This window comes from Rosa chinensis, chromosome 7 (assembly GCF_002994745.2).
Source record: "Rosa chinensis cultivar Old Blush chromosome 7, RchiOBHm-V2, whole genome shotgun sequence".
Lineage (NCBI taxonomy): Eukaryota > Viridiplantae > Streptophyta > Magnoliopsida > Rosales > Rosaceae > Rosa > Rosa chinensis.
Window position 1 is genome coordinate 59,484,186 of NC_037094.1, and position 22,585 is coordinate 59,506,770.

General features: G+C 35.9%; 1 protein-coding gene, 2 long non-coding RNA genes and 1 pseudogene across 5 annotated transcripts; 2 read left to right on the forward strand and 2 right to left on the reverse strand.

Annotated features, from left to right (window-relative positions):
* Positions 1-3,520: 3,520 nt before the first annotated feature.
* Positions 3,521-5,653, reverse strand: LOC112179136. The gene is made up of 4 exons (XM_040511539.1): positions 5,272-5,653; positions 4,861-4,959; positions 4,223-4,510; positions 3,521-4,137 (listed from the first exon to the last, which is right to left on the reverse strand). The coding sequence occupies exons 2-4, from the start codon at positions 4,901-4,903 to the stop codon at positions 3,521-3,523; spliced, it is 948 nt and encodes a 315-aa protein (XP_040367473.1). The 5' UTR covers positions 4,904-4,959; positions 5,272-5,653.
* A 1,601-nt stretch (positions 5,654-7,254) lies between these two features.
* On the reverse strand, positions 7,255-9,147 carry LOC121050488. Its single transcript, XR_005803142.1, has 5 exons — positions 8,761-9,147; positions 8,600-8,683; positions 8,410-8,487; positions 8,084-8,149; positions 7,255-7,718 (listed from the first exon to the last, which is right to left on the reverse strand). It is a non-coding gene; the product is annotated as an uncharacterized LOC121050488 (long non-coding RNA).
* A 1,880-nt stretch (positions 9,148-11,027) lies between these two features.
* Positions 11,028-15,068, forward strand: LOC112179135 (annotated as a pseudogene).
* Positions 15,069-15,081: 13 nt separating this feature from the next.
* On the forward strand, positions 15,082-21,339 carry LOC121050725. Of its 3 annotated transcripts, none has more exons than XR_005803666.1 (5): positions 15,082-15,323; positions 15,594-16,071; positions 16,285-17,201; positions 17,394-17,583; positions 17,680-21,329. It is a non-coding gene; the product is annotated as an uncharacterized LOC121050725 (long non-coding RNA). The 3 variants fall into 3 exon arrangements; XR_005803664.1 differs by having other exon boundaries at positions 15,082-16,071; positions 17,680-19,084; positions 20,699-21,301; XR_005803663.1 differs by having other exon boundaries at positions 15,082-16,071; positions 17,680-21,339.
* Positions 21,340-22,585: the final 1,246 nt, after the last annotated feature.

Sequence of the window (22,585 nt, forward strand, 5' to 3'; positions counted from 1 at the left end):
ATGACCCGCGTATGGTGAGGAAGAAGATCGTCGAAAGCCAATAAATCTATATAGTTTCCCCACATATCTCACGAAATAAGAATCCAAGTGTATAAAGTTGTGACCCTGCACGCCAAGATCATCTCAAGTTCAAAATAAATAGAATATAAATAAGTATAAAGTTTTACTTCCTCGAATTCTCATTTCGTAGATCTTATAATAATCTCAATTCGCCGAATATAAATATAAAATAAATAGTATAAATCCGGAAATCGCATCGAAAACAATTCGTCGAAAATCAACATCAATTATAAATTCAAATCCGAGCATAACAACTTAATATCCAAAAATCACTACTGGTATAAATCATAATTACTCATGAGAATCATTATTAAAAGAAAATCCATGAGATAATTCGCAATCAACTTTATATGCTCGGAAAATAATATGTTAATAAAATAGAACATGTTTTTATAAATAAATGCATGCATCAGTTGTTTGAAAACAAAAGTCCACTCACAGTGATTCAAATGCAATAACCGTCAACTTATCCATCCCAAGTCAAGAGCTTGCAAATTCCTCCATTCAGTCATTTTCGATAGTGACCTTTTATTCTATCTCAAGTAGTCACGCTCAAATCCTTAATAAAATAATTAAGCCCAGTTAGTAACTTAATAATAATGACAACTTCCCTAAGTAACCAAAACGTGTTAAATTCACCAAGCTACTCTAAATTGATAATTACGGGTAACCATTTCCGAATAATCCACTTAACAAAGTAAACTCATTTGGAGTATGGTAGTTACACCATTTTCAAGTTATAATTCAAGTTAACCATTCGACTTTATTACATAGCCTTTAAACCTTAAATGTAAAATTCATGATCACCGTTTCCAAATGATTGTGTCCTTACAGAAATTCCCGGATATGGTAGTATTAGAATGTTCCAATTGGCAACTCGTTTCATTAATCTTCATCGAACAATCGATTTAACTTGCTCAAATAAAATTTGTCATTCTCACAACAATTTCCTCTTAACATCAATTTCAACATTCAGTCACTTGCCAAACTCGTCAAAACCGACCCATTCAATATTCCCCAATACCTTAATTATTTGGCCAAACTACTTATCACTCCCAATAAGACATTTCCACATTGGTAAACAATTCGTCACTTCCCATCTTGCACAAGCACCACACCATCAAAAATATACATGGAACCATTTTAATTGCAAACCAATAACTCCATCAATTCAATAATTTGACCAAACTAATTATAGCAATTATAAGATCACCGAACCAAATCCCTCACCAATTCTTCATCTCCAAACAGAGGGCCAATTTTTAATGAGTGTAGTCATCCACCACCAACAATCATTCGAACTCCTAGCAACAACAGCAAAATTTAACAACAATCTTCAACCAATTTATATCTCAAAATAGAGTTCCTGATTCTTACCTTCATTATATATCAAACTGAACAAATGCCCATTCCTTTCTCCAAAACTTCAGAACACATAAACCATAACCTTCACACAGTCCAAAATCCATCAACAAAATTAGGGTTTCTTATCCCACACCGAAACAGAGGTTTCAACCAAAGAAATATACGAAAATTACCTAACGCAGACGACCAAGATATCCGGCAACCCACGCGCTAGGGGCGGCGCTTGCGGTGGTTCTAAGTGGCGTTAGGCTTCTGGGTTTCGAAGGCTAGTAGATCGTGAGGCCTCGACTGCATCCATGGTGGAGATGTTGTTTAAACGTGGCTAGAGATTGAAGAACGAAGAACCCAGACTTGTCGACTCCGGCAATGGAGCACACTTCGGTTTTTCAGGCCGGCTGGTGATCAAACTTTTGGGTTTTGATCTCCGCTTCTTGTTGAGTGCAGAGTGATGGCGGTGTGGTGAGATGGTGGCCGGAAATCAAAAGGAAAAGAGGAACAGTGGCGTCGCATCCTTAGGTCGGGTTTCAAGCAGATGTTGATCTGGGTTCGACCAGTGGTGGAGGTGTTCCCAGATGGTGGTCAAATGTGGGGGTCTCCTGTGATGGCAGAGGGAGGTGGAGAGAAAACTAGAGAGAGAGGAGAAGAGAGGCCGTGCGGCCGAGGAGGAAGAGAAAGGGAAAAAGGGAAAAATGAAGGAAAACCTAGGGTTTTGCTTTATATACTTGACTTTGCGAAAAGTTAGTTTTGCCCTTTGCAAATTTCCGATAACTTCAACGTAGAAATAAAATTCCATAGACTGTAACTAATTCATACGAATTCCGATTCTTGCGTACCGCATGTCTACGAACTCGGTTTAACGTTCTCTACAACTTGTTAAGAAAATTTTCTCGAATTTTGACCCGAACAAAAAGTCAACTTTTAGGGCCACTAAAAGTATCGAAACAAAGTAAAAAGTGAAAGTAATTGTCGTTTACTGTCCAAATGACTAGTAAACTGATAAATTGAGGTACGGGACGTAACAGTCATAATCATCAGGGCTATTCAATTTATCATCGTCATTTAACATAAAGAGCATATGAACATGCGGGAGACCACGTTTTTGAAATTCGATGACATAAACATATGCAATAATGTTACCTAAGACTCCTTTGTTAATAACATCTTCCTTTAGCTCTTTAAATTTGGCGCGAAAAATCCGGGTACATAAATCTGGACGATCTTGTGCCACTTGACCCGGTAATAATTCAACTTTTATTTCTTCCCAATTTGGGTTGCATGTCATTGTGAGAAAAATATCTGGTTTTCCGTATTTTTGGACTAAAGCCATTGCATCTTGGTACCTTTGGTGCATATCATGTGGACTACCAATAAAAGAAGATGGTAAAGTAGTTCTGCGACCAATGTTACCTGTTTTGATATTTTAATGTTATGTGAATACTTGCTTTTGCAGCGTTCTCAAATTAACAGAAAGTTTTACTGTTATATAATAATAATAAAGTACCTGCATTGTTTTCACCGGCATTCAGTTAATCATGGAGTCCATCATAAAGTTCACGTCGCAGGGTGTTTTGATTATTACGAATCCATCTAAGTTTTTGTGCTTCGATTTTGACATAATTATCGACAACATATTGTTGCAACAGGCGGCCTCCTCGAAGTAAAATCGATTCCTCATGTGGACGAATCTGAAATGATAAAATTTACCAATTATCACTATGTTTTAAAAATAAATATAATATATATTTATTCACAATAAGAGAATGAAGAATAGTTTATTAACCTGCAAAATATATGCATAATAGTCACGACACGTCAATTTTTTACCATTATTATTCCGACTATTCACATCCCATCCATATGTGCCATAAGGTAACAACAATGGATATTGTAAAGGATCATAATAGCCTGCACAATCTTGGACATTTAAAAATTGACCTTGCCTTGTTTGTACCATTATATCACGACCTTTCAGATTTTCTACATCATCTGCACCCACTATTATTGCAGCAACCTGAGACTCTGAGGGCAAACTATATTGAAGTTGGTTTGCAGGTTGCTCTCTAATGATGAGTTTGCAAGTTTCCAAATCTTGGCGTCAAGCTAGATGATGAAATACGTGCACAAATGGATTATGTCGGTTTAAGATTTGTTGTATGTTCTCAACCACATCTCTATGCAATGCTTCATTCTCTAACATACGATTGTCTACTTCATGGTCTGTGTCGTATATATACAATTGTAGAAATCTTGGTCTGTTATCTTCATCTGGTAGAAGACTTCCTATCTTATGATATATGGATCCTTGAGCACGAAAAGTGAAAGTACTACCACCAGTCGCTAAACTTTGATCGATGTGCACACCCATTGATGTAAACGAAAACACATGGTTATAAGCACGAATATTTTGTCTAAAATGGGCACCTTGTGGAGTTTCAGCAGAAAATAACTCAACCATTTCTGGAGGAGATTGAATTGGAGGAATGACAGTTTTCCCATTTAAGCAACATATATCTTTGGTTTCATGATGAAACAGACGGGCATGACAATATGGACATGTCTTTGGTGGTGGCAAATGATACTTTTTTATTCCAATATTTTCATGAAAATTTCGGGCACAATTATGAGGTTTGCATCGTCTCTGTCTACGACATACTTGCGCAACCCCGCTATTATAAGACATGTCATTTTGAGGAACAACATTTTCAGAGGTTCCTGTTAAAAAAATATCAATGTCAATACTTGTGCTTATTACTGAAATAAAATATTGAAGAATATATTAATGTTTTAAACTTGTTACCTTCATTGACTGCTACGTCATCATCACTGTTTGTAGCGTTCGTAGCATTCTGATTAGCTCCGCTATCAGTCATCTGCCATATATGGCTTAAATGCATTCTCTTTCGAACATGGATATTATCTTCACAATTTGATGTCTGTTCGCGATGACAATGATAATTGGCCCGTCGTCGTGTCAAATAATTATCTCGTTCTTTTGAACTCATTGAAGCCTGCCATTGTGCTTTTCGACTCACTCTTTTAGGAGGTGGTATACTTTGGTCATAATCTTGATCTTGTCGCAAAGCACCTATATTTTTCACATAATAGATTGCTTGAACATTGAAAAAAAAAAAAAATATATATATATATATATATATATAGGTCTATAAAAAGTCTGAGAGAAATTGTAGCAATGGATATGAATTTTTGGCATTTGCTTTCCATTTAACGAAAATAGAGGGGGTGTTTTGCTATGTAAGTTCTTCTTTAAGGTGTTATGATTTCAAATTCTCAATGTTCTAAAATTCTTCCTTAAAAGATAAAATTAAACTACTGCCAAAACTCTAAATTTCTTAACTACATACATGTAGAAATAAAACTGTGCAAAATATGCATACAAAAGATGTTTGTGTTTCGGAACATGAATCTATAAGTTACCGGTCATTGATTCCACTTCATTTGCTAGCTCTATGTTTTCCATTTGCTCATTGTGAAGAAGTTAAAAATTGTTGCCCCTCTCTTTGATGATTTTCCATGCTGCAAGCAGTACAAATACCATCACTACAATTAATTTAAAATAAATTTAACGTAATACAGAATGCTCAGGATTCCCACTTTAGCATAGACAAAGATTCGTGTTGTCCCAATAAAGAAAGGAAAACTAATGAATAAAAAGTTGTAATGATTGACACTTTTAAACTATAAACTGAAAAGGCATTAAACTAAGTAACTGAAAAGGCATTAAACTAAGTAACTGAAAAGGCATTATTCTATGTGTACCATCCAGAGAAAAGAAAAGGTAACAAATAATTCTATTAGAAGTTATGGCTTGACTTTATTGCAATATACCTGAGATTACTTGGTCAGATCTGCATAAATTGATGTGCCACGAAACAAAGGAAATGCTATATAAAACTTCTGCTCAGCAAACGGCCGTGGCTTTCCCTGCAATGCAACATTGCAATTTTAATCAAAAACTTAAAATAAGCTAAAGCACCATCAGGTGGAAAACAATTGCTTTACTGTTATAGAGAAGTCTTTCCAAAAGCCCAATGTCTATGTCAGAGGTATGACCATAATATTGTTAAACAACAGTCACAACAGCATTATATAATTCATTCCTAATAATGAACTTTAACCTAAGTAACATATGTGGGTCAAAAGTTCATTACATAACTTTATCAATGAGCAACTATTAGCATTAGCACTATCTCTTAGTAATGCCTTTGTGGTCTAGGAAAATGATTAGAACCATACCTGCAAAGAAGACAATTAATGGGACCAATACAAAAGATCATCATCAAGATGACCTACAGTATCCGAAAGAAGCACTTCAACTTCCTTCTGTTACCTGTTCTGTAAAGGCTAAAACAAAGGAAAGTATATCTCTTGACCAAATGATTGACACGTTTTAGCACCCTCTCGTATAGGATCAAGTCTGACATGGTACACTCCTATGACTTGTCAAAGCATTTTAATCACACAAATCAGATGCTAAAATTTTGGTCTTTGTTGACACTTAAGACCATAAATTAGTTTTTATGATCTTACTGCTAGTACTTTGCAATTGACAACAGTTTTCAATTCAAATATAGCATCATTATGTCCAAGTTGAATAGTTTGATGTTTCTCCCAAAGCTAAGATGTAAACATCTAGGCAACTTACCGAATGAGAATGGGTGGACTTAATTATGATCTTTATATTATTAGTAGTCTTCCAAAAAACTCCCATAAAACCTGAAAAGTTCTAACTTTTAGAGTTACTAGCCTTCCTGCACGCGCCTTACGCGTGCGGAAGGACTGCACTCGCGCGTGCGAAACATTTATTTTATTGTCGACGCACTCATACGTGTAGAAAATGGTGTTTGTTGCGATATTAAAATTACCTTCTGCATGTGTACAGACTACAGAAACCAAATCGGATATGTGGCTAAGACCAAGTATAACCATCTATTCCTTTGTGATAATACCCGTGTATTGATTACTTTTAAGATTTAATTTGTTTATAATTAATGGGCACATATTGCGGTATTTAAATCATAGAATTATACTCAGCGACCTGAAAGTAGATTCCTCACCAGACTACCCGAGTAACAAAATCTTGATACAGACCCTTAAATTTGAGAATTTGAGCATTTATATGACACATTCATGCATGTTCATGGTTGAAATCAAAAAAGTTGCATATGAAAGATGTACAGAAAACTTATGCAGATTGCGTTGAACCGTATGTTCTGATGTGTGATTGAAGGTGCTGACCAGCAATTATTTATAAAGTCTAACTCTACAAAGTTCATCCTCTAAATTTGCCATTTCTTTCTCAGAACAAATGTCAAGTTCAAATCAGGCTGCACTTCTGCATACAAAACAAAATAGGGATGAAGAAAAGTAAAGACCCAAAGAGAGTAAAATTGGGAGTATACCCATGAAACATGAAACCTCGAACTATATCTTCATTGTAGATTAATTGCAAAAGAAGCCAAAAACAGGAAATGCCAAGTTATAATATTTAGGTCACAAAGATTCTGAGTTCAACAGCTCACATGCAAGAAAAGAAGGAAGGCAAAAAACAAAAAACAAAAAACAAAAAAAAAGAAAGAAAAAAAGTCACAAATTGTCTGACAAATGAGAAAAAATAGAAGTAAAAGCATCTGAAGAGAATCCATTCAAGTGTGACCATATAGGATTACAAAGAACAGAAGCATCTGCATATGCATACAAAATTATTGGAACAAATACTTACCATCTTGAGTACCAGAGGTCACTGACTTGGAAATTTTTAGATTTTCTATATAAAAAATAGGAAATGGATTATTGCAGATTTAAGAGAAAACAAAACAGATTTGAAATTTTATAGGTGAAGTGAAAACTAAAAGCACAGATTCAAAGAGATTCAAATTTGATACCGATGCGATTTAAACCTGGAGAACAAACAATTACAGGAGAAGTGGAGATACTCCAAACTATTTAAACCCAAAAATCCCACATTCAGAAATTCCAGGTGATCCAAGTAAGTAAAATTATTGTTGTTTGATCACAGCAAATGAATCAAACTGGAGGAGATACAAAACAAAATTCATTTGAAGGTGATACGAACCGAGTAACATATGTTAGTTTTCCTATCTAAGGTCTAGATGATAATCCCCCTAGGTGCCGATATTCATTTGAAGGTGAAATTAGGTCTTTGACTTTGCCACACCTAATGGGAGTAACAAAGAGAATAAACTTACTTCATGAAGGATTCAGTCTCCAAAATTGCATGAGGAGATATTTGGTTTAAAGAATTGTGTCCCTATCTACAAAACAACACAACCGAAGTCACAGATCATATAAAAGAACCATACAAAATACATAATATTCATTAAGAGAGAAAGATTTATGGGGAAATAAAGTCAGAATTCTTAAACTAATACAAAAATAGACCATGAAATTCCCATATTAGGATTCAGGTATTTACAGATGAGTTTAGAGCAAAATTAGTGCAATTGGTTTTGGTATCTGACGAAACAATCACCTTCGCTCATTCATAAAATCACTACCATTCAAGGGAAACAGTTACATGAGTGGCAGGATGGTTTTTCAAAGGAAACAGTTACAATAGTAAACCTGTTCGAAAGTAAAAATGGTAAAAATATAGAAATCATCTTGTGAACAAAAATACCTCAAGTTGTCAGTATTTCCTTAACTCCACTCATGCAAGCGGGACAATACGAAATGAAAAACCATCCTGCCACCATATACTGCAATCAAATTTGGCAAAGTTTTCACAAACAAAAAAATAAAAAAAGCTCTTATTCCAGACTTTTACTAATTCAACAAAATTAGTGGTAAGAGAAACAAAAAGAAAATATAGCACTTCTAAACAACGTGCCAGTACTGGCCATTTTAGTCATAGTCTCTCTCTCTCTCTCTCTCTCTCATAGTAAAAAAAAAACAAAGACAAAAGAGATCATAACAAAATCTAGATTTGAAGGAGAGGTTAAGTACCTGAAATTACAGCCTCGTTTTGGTTAAATTTGAAATTTTTGAATGCATGGGGAGAGAGATCGATTGAAACACATGTGACTGCATAAAGGGATAACCCAGATTACCTATATGAGCCGAAGTGGTTACAAAAAATTACATACCTGCTTCATTATTAGTAGCGAGGAGAATAACAATAATGCCTCATACATACCTGCTTCTGTGGTTCTATTCTTCTTCTTGTTCCTTATTTATGAAACCAAAACTATCCGACGATCATAAACTTCTCAATAGACTCCTAAATAAATAATATCAACAGAATCCAATCACCTAAAATATATTTACAAAAACAAAAGCAACTCGATGTAAATTTACCTGCTAGGTTCACCTATCAGGGAAAATCAGCAAACTACTGATTCTAATCGATATTTTTCTTTTTTATCTTTTGTCGTTTGATTTCGTTCTTCTTGCCTCTGGCTTGCGCTTCCCTGTTGTACTAACGGATATCTCCCACGTCGTCATAATATCGTTCCTTTTTAGGTCGTGCGCCATGGCAGTTTTTCGTTCCTGTAGAGATCGTGCGTTTTCTACCCAAATTGTATTCTACGGCGTATTAGTTTGGAGTCCCACGTTCCTATTTTTTCTATTTATATTTTTTTGTTTTCTTTTTTGTATTTTACAATGCTAACCCTTCTAGATAAATTTTATTTAATTAACTTTTGTTTCTGACATGGGCAGTTTTGGCATTGCAATTTTTGGTGAAGCTTTTGACACCAAAGATCACGCTTCCATTTCTAATAGTAGAGATGGAAGATTCTGTTCATCAAAATTCAAACTTGGTAGGAACTAACTCAAAGTTTTGTTGATTGTTATGCAGTGTTAAAACTCAGTCTCAATAGTACCTAACGGTCAACAAATTATTAGACCAAATACCAAAAAGAACACTAATTTCCCAGCAAGAAACAAAACCCCACAAAACTCATTCTGCCAAGACCCATCTGCTATAAGAAATAATTTACTCAATGAAAACCGTAATTCTTAAGAAAGGAAAATTCCCACTGCTTCCATGGTCACTCCTTACAACTTAAGAACTTGCTATATATATATATATATATTCCCTTTAGTTGTTCGCTTACCTTTATAATTGTGAAGTTGTCACTTATGAAGTTCTTCTGCTTAGGAATGAACGTGTTCTTCAGTATGTGTGAAATGAGGAAATGCAATAAACAAAAGTTTTCAGCTTCTCTTTCCTTATAACTTTTGCTCCAAATCTTCAAATGAGAGATAAAAATGTTGTTTGTTGATAAAAACCACCCCTAGCCATATCATAAATTCTCACTTCACAGTAGTATCTTTCATGCAGTATGGTTTTCTAAAAATTGCAAGTAGATATAAGACAGAAAGAATTGATAAGAAACTCTGGGAATGTGCTTCATAAGTAGTAATGTTGGATCCAGTAAGCTTATTTCATAAGAAATCTGTTTCAAAGGAAAGACGCATTTAGTATCCTATTATTCTTAATTTGGTTTGGTCTAATAAAAAGGACATTGTAAGGCTCCACAACTCCTCAGAGCTGAACAACCAAAGTCCACAGAAAACTCAACCAAATCGGACTAAGAGACGAAGAAATATACCTAAAAGTTAATGATAAACTAAAATTGCATAGGGTTTTCATCGAACTATAAAACAGGACAGCAATAATACAATCAGTACATCTACTGGCCAATTAGTCATTCATCAACTTATATATATATATATATATATATATATATATATATATATATATATCAAACACAACTACATCCTCTGGCTCTACAATTTTGATCAAGTTTCAAAAAGCAATTTGTAATAAAAAGAAGACAGCCGTAACTAATTTATTGGAAACTCAAGCTACAAAAACAGGAGATACAGAGAAAGTTATAAACCCAGATACAAACCAATAGATAAACCAACAAATCAATAGTCTAACAAATCAATACAAACCAACAAATCAAGTCACCAAACCCAGACAGATAAACCCACATTCATAGGCATCACCCAGAATTGCATGCACCGAAATTCAAAACCCGATCAATCACACCCAAAATTCAAGCTTACCTTCTCTTTTCTGTCTTCTCCCGAATGTCTTCTTCTTTCCCTTCTTCCTTTGCTTCTTCTTCTTCTTCTTCCTCTCTCTCTCTCTCTCTCTCTCTCTCTCTCTCTCTCTCTCTCTCTCTCTATGGAGCGAAGAAACACAGAAGCGTAAGATGAAAGCGGTGTAATCGATCTCTCTCTCTCTCGAATTAGTCGTCTCTTTCAGTTTCAGATTCGAAATCGCATCCTTCTTCCGCTCCCGTCGCCTAAGCTCTTCTCCCCTCTCTTTCTCTATCTATCACTGTATGGAAATGAAACCATCTGTCTCTCTATCAGAGCGAAACTAAACCATCCCTAGCCACGTCTCCTCTCTTTTCCTCTGTGTCGGCAAACCCCAGTTTCTATTTTCTCTGTAAATCATGGACAATATCAAGGGCAAAATGGGAAGTTCGAAAGTTTCCCCAAAGATAAACAGTAACACCCTCTTCGCTTTATTAATAGAGATATATACTAGCTTAGGCTCAGCCTCGTCTTGTTTTTTTTTTTCCCTCTTGTGACGTAAACACGACATCGTTTTGGTTTTCCATTCTAACCCACTTTCAGTTTCTTCCGGGCTTCAGGCTCTTTTTCCTCCTATTCTCTGTTTCTCTTCCAAAGCTTGAAAATTTGAGGAGCCCCCCATCACTGTTGTCTTTCGCAACCACGGTACACTCACTACTTCAATTCATCCTTCCTTTTCATAAAACAAATGCTTGTGCTTCTTGATTTCCTTCGCGCTCTACTGCTTTCTTTCACCCAAATCGATTTCTACGCTTCTTTCATTCTCGTTCAATCTATCGAATTGCTACCCTCTACATTCTTTGTTCTTGATTTCTACCAGTAGAAATATTGGTGTTGCTGCGGGGTTAAATATAAGTGTTTGAGAAGTTATGTCCTTTTGTTTTTGGGGGTTAAATATAGCTTTCTTTCTTTTTTTTGGTTGTTGATTTCTACTTGTAGAAATCTTGATCCTATACCTGTGGGGTGTTTTTGAAGTACTTTGTGTGTATCTTCTATTATGTCAACTTTGAGGTGAACATTTGTTGATGTATTCGATTGCCAATATACATTTTAGATGAGTCTTGCCGAGTCTCCACTGCACTCTTCTAGCAGTGATGACTTTGCCGGGTTGCCTGAGAGAGAACTAGACTCCGGTTCTTCCGAGCCATCACCAGAGGAAGAAGATGAAGAAGATAAGTCAAAGTGATGTTGAAAGTGAGAACAGGTGTGGACATTTTCTTTGTTTCATGTTTTTAATGCAGTACGAGTTTTCTATTAGATACTACAGTTTTTGTAGAACTATAAGTCAAAGTTCTATTTGAAGCGATTTAGATACGATTTGTGACTTGCATTGCAGGATAAAAAGGCGTAGGGGAGATGATTTGGAAAGCAGAGAGGAAACTAATGGGTCGACCTTACAAGTACTTTCAGAACAAAACTCAGGTAACATTTTCTGTTGGTTTTTTTTTTCATAACCCCAAACAGTGGAAGATGACTTCTTGATACTGTACAAAGTGTTCTGAACTGTCTTAGATGACGCATACTTGTTTGCTACATACAACCTAAAACCAACTTAGTTACTCAGGGAGCTTTTGTTCAAAGGCTTACTACAGTGCTCCTATTCTCTCATTTTTGTTATGTTTATCTACCTATTGGTCTGTTTTCATGTCTATTAAAAATTGGTGAAAGCTAAAAAGTTAAGTGCTGTTATTGTAGGCTATATATATACAGATGTATAACAGATGTTCATATATGAATCAAATTTATTGCTTGATGAACTGCTTTGCTGTTGGCCTTGTTTGTTTTGATGAAAAACGTTGTTTGGTGGATTTTTAAATTTACACTTTAGAACATATTTTTTTTCACTATGCTTCAGTTATGGTGATGAAAAAGTTTTATGGTATTTCATAACAATGCCAGAAAAAACTAAGGAAATGCTCATTTTCTTGCAAAACTGTTCCGAAGGAAACGTCTTTCCTGTTTAAGAAAACATAAAAAAGTTTTTCCTATCAAAAAAAAAAACATAAAAAAGTTTTTTCAATTGGGAAACCTTTCCACTAGTATATATTTTTTTTCTCTCTCTAAGAGACAAGCAGATTATTTGGGAAAAACATGGCTTGAAACCATCCAACAGTGAATGTACCGTGTATTCAAGTTTTAGTGTGGAATTCAACCCCCACAAAAATGAGTGTGTTTGCTTGTGTGTGTGTGTGTGCGCTTGAGAAAGCTATATACATATCTAATAACCATCAAGTTTTGATTGCTTTGGACACAGGATAGTATAAGTAATAAACATCCAAATTTTAATTGCTTTGATCACAGGATATTATTTCAAATATGATTTTTTTTTCTCTATCTCAAATAATATAGTTACTCTTGTCCTATTTTTGAACTTTTCTTGCAATTATGTGCAGAAGCATCTGCAATGGAGGATATGTGTGCACATCCTGGGTCATTTGGAGAACTGTGTTTTCTTTGTGGCCAGAGGTTGATTGAGCAGTCTGGTGTGACATTTGGGTACATACTCAAGAGAGGGAAGATTATCAGGCAGAAATTTGTGCACGACTACAAGACTCTGGTGACATAAGATCCATCATATGATGCTATTATGACATCTGTTGTTTTCCCAATTCAACTGGTTTGGGCTTCAAAGTGGAATGAAAGAGCTTTTATTAGTCGTAAGAAAGCTAAACTAGACCATGAGAACATATGCATGGCTGTAAATTCAAGAAATCATCTGTGCTGATTATGCCTTTGTTATTCACACAAAAAATTCCCCATGTCAGGGAATACTGTAGAAATTTACAGAGAGGTATGATTTGTCTCTGAGTTTGAAATCTCTCCCCCACCACCAAATGTGATCATCATTCTTTCTCTATAAAATACAGATAGTTAAGGGCTTGGGAGAGACTTTGGTGGGTGCATATCCTGGACGAGCCATGAGCTTCATAACCCAGAAAGCCAATCTAAACTCTCCTATCGTAAGGAAACTTTTAATATATCAGATGACAATATTTGCTTCATTCACAAATCGACATCTCAAGCATGATTATGGCTTTCAGGTTAATTGTTATCCAAGCAAGCCAATATGGCTGTATAGCAAGCAGTCTGTCACATTCAGAGCAGACTCGATTGCTGAGGTTCTGGAAGGATATGCAGGTGCTGGGCTTCATGACAGGTTTGTCCTAAACTTAAATTTTAAATATGAATTAAGTAAAGAATGAAGAACTGTCATCTTTTCACTCCTGGACTGGAGGAGTCAGCTTCAGAAAGTTTATGTACTTTTTAGATACATTTGGACGGTTTGTAAGGCAAGAAAAACCTAGGATATCTCACAATTAATTGGCATGATGCTGCGGCCAAACGTTAAAACCATCCAGTCATTGAAATAGCCAGTCAGTCATTGGTTAACATTTCTTTGCCATCGATCAGAATTAGTGAAGTTCAAGTAGATTTATTTTGTTTGGCCTCGACAGTCAACTCTCCACAATCACTTGGTATAGGTGCAAAGAGGAAATTGACCATTTCAGTTTCTGCATTCTTAGTAAAAGGGCATTTATTGGAAATGGAAGAATGCATGCGTTCAAAGTATTCTTTTGTCTTGCCTTTTTTAGTGGTTGTCATAATGTCGCAGTGTAATTATGGATAAAGAGGAGAAGATTGTGTGGGATTACTCAAGCGATCGGATGATCTTTGATAGGGGCTTCCAAGTCTCACTCTTCTCAAGAATTGCAGACGTGGGGAAGATATTAGAAGGCCTTTATGGTTGTCCTCAGGACATTGAAGGTGTGGTAAAAGATGGATTGATATACGTAGTTCAGTCAAGGCCACAAATCTAGCCTTCAGCGACAGCAGGTTACTATTTATGCTGAAACTAATTGATTTTCAAGGTAAGCGTATGAATGTTCAGTTACTTTTGTTTACGCATATGCCTAATAAATATTTGCATGAATTAATATAGGTACAGAATATTCCTTCAGAACTTTTTTCCTTTATTCTTATTTTTTTGGAATGGTAAGTTTGAATTTTAAATCTCTTCCATCATTTTGAACAGCATATATTACTCTACTAGCTTGTTTCTTCAACAATTAACATTTAGTAACCAGCTTGTGGTTGCCTGGTGATATATCTGGGTCGCTTACAGTTGCACCATCGTATGGGCAAACATTAGTGTTGATAATATGAATTCCATGTTGGAAAATAGAGACCTATTTTAAGGGATTCCAAGGTACTTTATAATTTGTCTTTTGCATTATTGGTTCCCAAGAATCAACCTTCCTGGAATTGAGTCAACTTGCTCGGTTGTTGGGTCAAGTTGCTTTGAGTCAACCTTCCTGGAATTGTGAACATGACCATAATCAAAGTAGATGAAGATTCATTTTGTTGGCCTCTCGACACAGTAAACACTACAGTCACATGGTATAACTGTTTAGGTGCAAAGAGTCAATTTGACCATTTGAGTTTCTGCATATTCATAGTGAAAAGGCATTTATTTGAAATGTAAGAATAAATGCAAAGCATTGTTTTGTCTTGCCCTGTTTCCCAAAGAGAGCCATTTAATGTGTATTTTAACTTTGCAGTGTCATCGTGGATAAAGAGGAGAATATTGTGTTGGACTACTTGAGTGGTCAGATGATCATTGATGGAGCCTTCCAAGTCTCACTCTTGTCAAGAATTGCACAAGGCATTTGCGGTTGTTCTAAGGACATTGAATGTGTGGTAAAAGATAGACTGATATATGTAGTTCAGTCGAGGCCACAAATCTAGCCCTAGCAACCGCATCTTGTGTTGCATTTGTTATGTGCACGTTCTTGTCAGAATGATAGGTATGAAAAGAAAAACAAAGATTTTTTTTTTTTTGTCACAGAATCAATTTAGGCTAAAGGTTTGTTGTAACAAAAGAAAAAGCTGGTAAAAAAAAAAGTAAATAATAATAATAAAAAGCTAGTCAACTGAAGTCCTGCATGAGTTTATTCATGGGAATTACCTGGAAAAGAAAAGATTCCATCTCACTCTCTAGATGATGGAGTGAGCATTGGATTTTATTCATTTCTTATTAGCAATTACTTAAGGTAGAACGGGTTCTTGAGCTTCAGAGGGAGAATCAAATCAGAAATGGCTTCATCCTCTCCTTCACAGAAAGGTACGACGTGTTCTTGAACTTCAGAGGTGCAGACACACACAACTACTTCACGAGCCACTTCAACAGTAAATTAGTTGCGTCTGGAATCCATACCTTCATCGACAACAAACTAAGGAGAGGGGAAGATTTATCACTGTCATTGATCAGGGCAATCGAAGGGTCTAGGATCTCTCTCATAGGCTTCTCAGCGAACTATGCAAGTTCAACATGGTGCCTTGATGAGCTGGTAAAGATCATGGAGTGTAGAAAAACATTGGGGCAAGCTGTTTTTCCAATATTCTATCATGTTGATCCTTCAGATGTCAGGTGTCAGACGGGTAGTTTTGCGAAGGCATATGTAATTTATAAAGCTGCAAATAAATATCAGAGAATGTATCCAGGTGGATAGCTGCAAATTTTTCTGGCTTACATCTTCGTACTACTGCTAATAGGTAATCACTTGCCCTTTTTTTACTGCTAGCTGTTAAATTTAATTTCCTTTTTCTTTTTGGTCCATTTTGTTAGCATCTGTACAGCTTCACCCTTTATTTAAATTTTATTTCCTCTGGCAATGTAGTCACTATCAATAAGATATTAACTCAATTCAGCATTGTAGTTGCACACTGAGTCTTATAATTAGTTCTATTTCTGGATTTAATCGACAGGAATGAGGGAAAGTTTCTCCATGACATTATTGACCTGATTAGCAGACAGCCGAGACCCACACATGCTTACATGTGGCCAACTACCCAGTTGGAAATAGATTTTCGCGTTGAAGAGATTAGTAAATCATTATGTGTTGGAGTAGATGATGATGTTCACATGGTTGGAATTTGAGGTATGGGTGGAATGGGCAAAACATCTGTTGCAAAAGCCATCTACAACAAATTTTATCGTAGTTTTGAAGGTACAAGTTTCCTTGCAAATGTTGGGGAAACTGCGAAGCAGTTAAATGGTAAGATTACTTTACAAGAGATCAACATTTACTGGAGCAACTTAAAGTGACCATACATCTGACTTGAGAAATGAATAAAGAAGAAGCTGATCTTGAGCTCTTTAGTTGGCATTAGGAATGAGCAAACGGGGAATTCCCCCGCCCTGAGGCAGAATTTTTGGAACTCTCAAGAAGTGTGGTTACCTACTTTGGAGGTTTACCACTGGCTCTTGAAATTTTAGGGTCTTTTCCCTTTGGAAGGAAGGACATAAGAGATTGGAAAAACACATGGAAGAAATTGCAAAAAATTCCTCATGGAAAAATTCAGAAAAAGCTCAGAATAAGTTTTGATGCAATTGGTGAGAACCAGAAGAACTTATTCCTCGATGTATCTTGTTTCTTCATTGGAATGGACAAAAACTGTGTCATAAAAATACTCGAGGGCTGTGGTCTTTCTGCAATAATAGATATCAGTGTCCTCATTCAGCGTTGCCTTGTAGTTGTTAGTGAAAACAACAAACTCACAATGCACAATTTGCTTCGCGACATGGGCAGAGTTGTTCATGAAGAATACCCCGAAGACCCTGAAAAATGTAGTAAAGAGTGTGGCGACAGGAAGATGTACTAGATATATTGACAGAAGAATCTGTAAGTACTTCCCACTCAAGACAAGCATATGCATCCCATATCCAATACTAAAGATGAGTTGCAAATTTCATTTATGCAAAAGCATATAGCGCTCCTACAGAATCCAGTCGACATTCATGACTCTTCGACATGAGCATAAATCAGTTTTCACATGAAAACAAGATTTTCTTACTTATTGCCTTCTGTTAACAGGGAGCTAAAAAGATTAAAGCGCTTGCTCTAAATCTGCAAAGATCTCCGAAAAAGAGTTTCAGAACAATATGAGATGGCTCTGCTGGCATGGATTCTAAAGTTCATAGGAAATGATTTTCTTCATCAAGGAAACCTGGTTTCTATGGACCTGCAGTACAGCAATCTCGTACAAGTTTGGGAGCATCCCAGGGTAGATTAAGCTGAACTGAACTTTTGAACTGTTTCCTTCTCATCTTTTTGAATTTTGATTTTCGTTTTCTATTGGTCTTGTACTCTTGTTTAACAGGTGCTCGAGAAGTTGAAGATTCTTGTTCTCAGTCATTCACATTACCCGACACCATCACCAGACTTTTTAAAACTCCCAAATCTTGAGTATTTGATCATGAAAAGCTGCAAGAGTTTGTCAGAGATGCACCAGTATTGGCGATGGTAAAAGACTTGCGATGGTAAAAGACTGCAAAATGCTCAAGGGCCTTCCAAAGGATTTCTATGAGTTGAGAGATATTGAAACTCTCTTTCTTTCTGGCTGTTCAAGATTTGAGAATTTTGTCAAGGACATAAGGGAGATGACATCACTGAAAACTACTGTTGTAAGTGGCACAGCCATAAGTTGAGTACCACTCTATATGGGAAGATTGAAAAACCTGAACTACTCATTGGAAAGCAGTAATGTTCATAACCTTCCAGAACCCAGTGGCTTTTCCCACCTTGAACGTCCATGTTTCTGTAATTGCACAAACCTTCCTGCAAGTGGAGATTTACCAACTAGGTCGAAGGACTTGGAATCAGATCACAGTGATCTTCCAAATTCAAACTCTCTCTCTCTCTCTCTCTCTCTCTCTCTCTCTCTCTCTCTGACTTGGAATCAGATCACTGCACTGCACTTGCAATAATTCCAGATTCAAACTCTCTCCCCCCTCCCCTCTCCCTCCCTCCCTCCTGCAACAGGAGACGGTGTGGGAAATGATTTTCCAAAGCAGTTCACGTATTGATATTGTATCTGCTTAATATGATATAAGGATTGACTGCAACGGGAGACGGTGGGATTTGTTTGCTGGGAAATTACTTTCCAAAGGCAGTTCACATATGTCAAGTCTTTTTCCAAGTGCCTCAAACTAATTTACAAGCTTTCACTGTCTGCGTAGTTTTTTCTTCTTGTTTTGACGAGGGCATATCTCCAAGTGGCAGGGGCGGATCCAGCCCGGGCTGGGTAGGGCTCAAGCCCCACCGGGCTTTGTGGGCCCAAAAACAAAATTAGGTATATAGTTTTTTTTTTTTGGACTAGTTATCTCCTTTGAAGCCCCACCGCCGAGGCACCGAACTCAATCCGATCCTTGGACTCTTATGACACGTTTGCTTACTTGGAATGGAAAATAAGTATGGGAGACAACTGGAATGGGAGAAGAAAGGAATCGGTATTGATTCCGGATGAGTTGATTCCTAAACTCATCTCCCTCCTTCGTAATCAAATTCCTGAGTATTCAGGAATCGATTCCTTAAAAGGAGGTGGGAGTGTGGGACCTACACCCATTCCGATTCCTTCATGTGTTAGTTAGTAAACATATGAATAGTTTTACCCCGTAATCATTCTCTCTCATTCCAAGTAAGTAAACGTACCCTTAGAGGCTTGGAGCACTCCCGACTCGGCAGTGAGGTTAGTGAGGAGAAGGCCTCAGAACTCAGAAGCAAAGGTAATACTCTAATACCGTCATTAAATATTTAAATCTTGTTATTTTCATAAATGTATTAGCATAATGGCATTGCTCTCATAATTGTAATTTTAGGTGTTACATATATGTTAATTGGCATAATGGCATTGCTTTCATATATCTAATATAAGTTAATTTATTAATTTATAGGTGTTACACTAAAATGTCAAATCATGAGCCGAAACCGAAGCGATAAAAAAAAATTACTACATGGTTTCAAAGAACTAATATTTCATATTCATGTAAGTAACAGTATGCTTAAGCAATCACAAACACATAATTTAGAACCTATACTAGATCAAATCATGTATATTAAATCTCCTTGAGTTAAATCCAAGTAAGAAGAAATCTCCCTGAGGAAGATTCAAGTGAGGTGAAATCTCCTCTAGACAGATCTTAGAGAGGTAATATGCCCTTGAGATGGATCCGAGTGAGAAAGAAAATCCTTAACAGATCCCTTTGAGACAGATCTAATCCTCCTCAATGAAAACTGATTTCTGCAGAAAACTAAACATAAGAACATGAACACAAAAACTTACTCGATGCTCTCCCACTGTCTATGATAGCCTTCTCCTGATTTAACCTTTATGTTCTCTTAGTATATGGGACTAAAAACAAGAACAACTCGTGCATCAGAAGGACCAATCTGACATATATATGTATAGCAATGCAGCAAATCAGTTTCATCCATAAAGAAACTGATTTCATTGCTTAACTGCCTATTTAACTGCTCTTCAACTGTATTTCTATTTTGAATTCAAAATAATACATAAGCTTATCCATAAGTCAAGATTCATTGACAGCTTATACACCTATTGTTTAAACTCTGATCAAATTCCATATTTATATGAATATATGTACATTTGCATATCAGTGTTTGAACTCTAAGCAATGTCCAATTCCATATGTAAGCCATGTCATAGCTTACAATCTCCCACTGAACTTGACATTGCCTCAAAATCATATATGACAATCATACATTATATACATATAAATTGATCTACTAAAGTGTGGACTATGAGTTTAAACACTTAAGTGATTCAAATTCAATTGATTATTAATTCTGTCAATTATGCTTGCTTCAAGAAACCTAAGAATAGCATGGTGAATGAGGATAACACCAATGTTCCAAGATCACCTTGTAACAGACTATAATCACATGAATTTCACCCATAGCAGTATAAGCATACTTGTGTAATAAATGCATTTAATCACATGTATGCTTGATGTCCTACCAAAATTTCTAAATTAATAGAATTGGCAACCAAATTATATTTCACATTACTTAATATTGTCAATCTGCAAGATTTGCTATTCATTGATAGCCAATTAACTGAATTTATACAACTTGAGTATGCAGAAAAACAATGAGGTGAAATTGCATAAATGTAGATGAACATTACTGACCAATTTACTGCAGAACAATGAAAACCACTTTATACCATGATAAGTAAGAATGACGAACATCCAACTAACCTTGTATAGGACATATTTTCCATGCTTTTCTTCGGTAATGCATTCTTGGGGTACTAATCTTTATGAGACTCATCTCCCTTAGAAATTGTTGACTCTCCTTTTGTTTCCTTCAACAAACAGATATTGCTGCTAGAAGATAACATATGATCATCAACATATAGGATCAGAAAAATAAAGTTTCTCCCACTGGTCGTAGTGATCATCTTCTACAAAACCTTCAAGCTGCAGCATTTAAATTTCTGCATTTTTCATTATTCATAGACTAGATTGCTTCTATAACTGAAATAAGATAATTCTTTTCTTCTAAATCAGCCACCATGCCGATCAGATACATGTAATTATCATTTGATGTGGCTGGTTTTCTTGCTCTTAAGGATTTTCTCAAGATTATAGCTTGTGATGCTTCTGCAATTTCTATGGTTTATATTGACACTGTACCACCTGCAATCTACTCATTTTGTACATTTGTGCCAGTAATGACATTATCCATAATTGAATCACGTTGTGCTGCACACTTGGATTTGTCTCCTTTGTCTAGGATTGATATATTGCTGCAATTCTAATCTGAAACTGATATATTGCTGTCTTGATAGATAAATCACTTATCCATTTCATTAGCTACTTGCCTACTTGTGATGAGTCTGCATCTATTTCTGAACCACCTGCTGCTATATTTCTAGAATCAGCCATTCCATAAACATGTATAGTCCCAATCTCCTCTCCTGTAACATACTCCTAATCTCATTAAGCATACTTCTTGCTGCTTTGCCGAGTACTTTTGTGCCACTGCTTATCATATATCCAACTATTTTGGATTCTTCAACATTGATGACTTTGATGACTTTGTTATATATATGAAAATCATATATATATATATATATATATATATATATATGCATGTACACAAGATCAAGACAATTGCGAACCTGTTATGGCTTGTAAGAATGTTGATCTTTGTCTTGATGATGTAGTTGATCCAACTTTTCTCCATGTGTTCTTGCAATGCACGAATTGTTTCTGATGTATGAAGACCATGTAAATCATTTTTGCAATTCCTGATACTTAAGGTTTCCTTAGTTGCCCTTTATTGAGGCTTTCAGCAACTAACCATTCTTCTCTAGCCTTGATTGAGTGTTGTTGAGCAGAACAATGGTCACCTCTTACAAAGACATTAGTGGAGCTTTCGAATGCTGAGACGCTGACCTCATCATCCTTAATGCATCTGTTCGTATCCTCAAGTAAACATCATCCTCTTCCTACATAGGTTTGATGGGTACAGGCTCCAAAATCCTAGTAGTTAGTTTCATATCTCCAGCACTATTAGAAAGTTTTGGTCTATATAAATCATTATTCATTGCAGCCATAATATCCTCCACCAAAATGTAATCAGCCTAGGAGTAACTGGATCCTCTTCATGTAATATCTCTTGTAGAATTTCCATCTAATAAGGATCTTTTACCATCCCTATTCTCTGTCATGATAGTCTTTAATGCTAATGGCTGGGAGGATGGCTCAATTTGTTTTGCTTGGTCAGTTGCTCCATGAACATCTATCGTATTGCAACTTTCTGCTCTATTTTCTTTATGCAACTTCAGTATCTATCAATCCTTCAGAACTTTCTCCCTCTCTATTTTCATCAATGAATTTAACCACCAAAATGACATTTCATTTATGAAAATAACACCAAAGACTGATAGATCAAAGACAACTCCAGAGAACAAAAATAAGGATACACAATAGTCTTGAAAGTTGCTTCATTCTGATGCATAGAGTTAATTTCAAAACCAACTATGTGAAGCCTTGAAAATACCAAGTAATTAACCACCAATTCAAAAGCCAAAATAGTATGTATATTCCTCAACTTCTTTTCCAAAATCCAAACTGTCAAGAACAAGTACAGAATTCCAACACCGCCATTGAAAATGGTCGAGACTATTTACTAACTTGAAAAGCCTAGATAACTTGCTGGAACATAAACTCTTTTTGTTGACTTTCATATACATACTG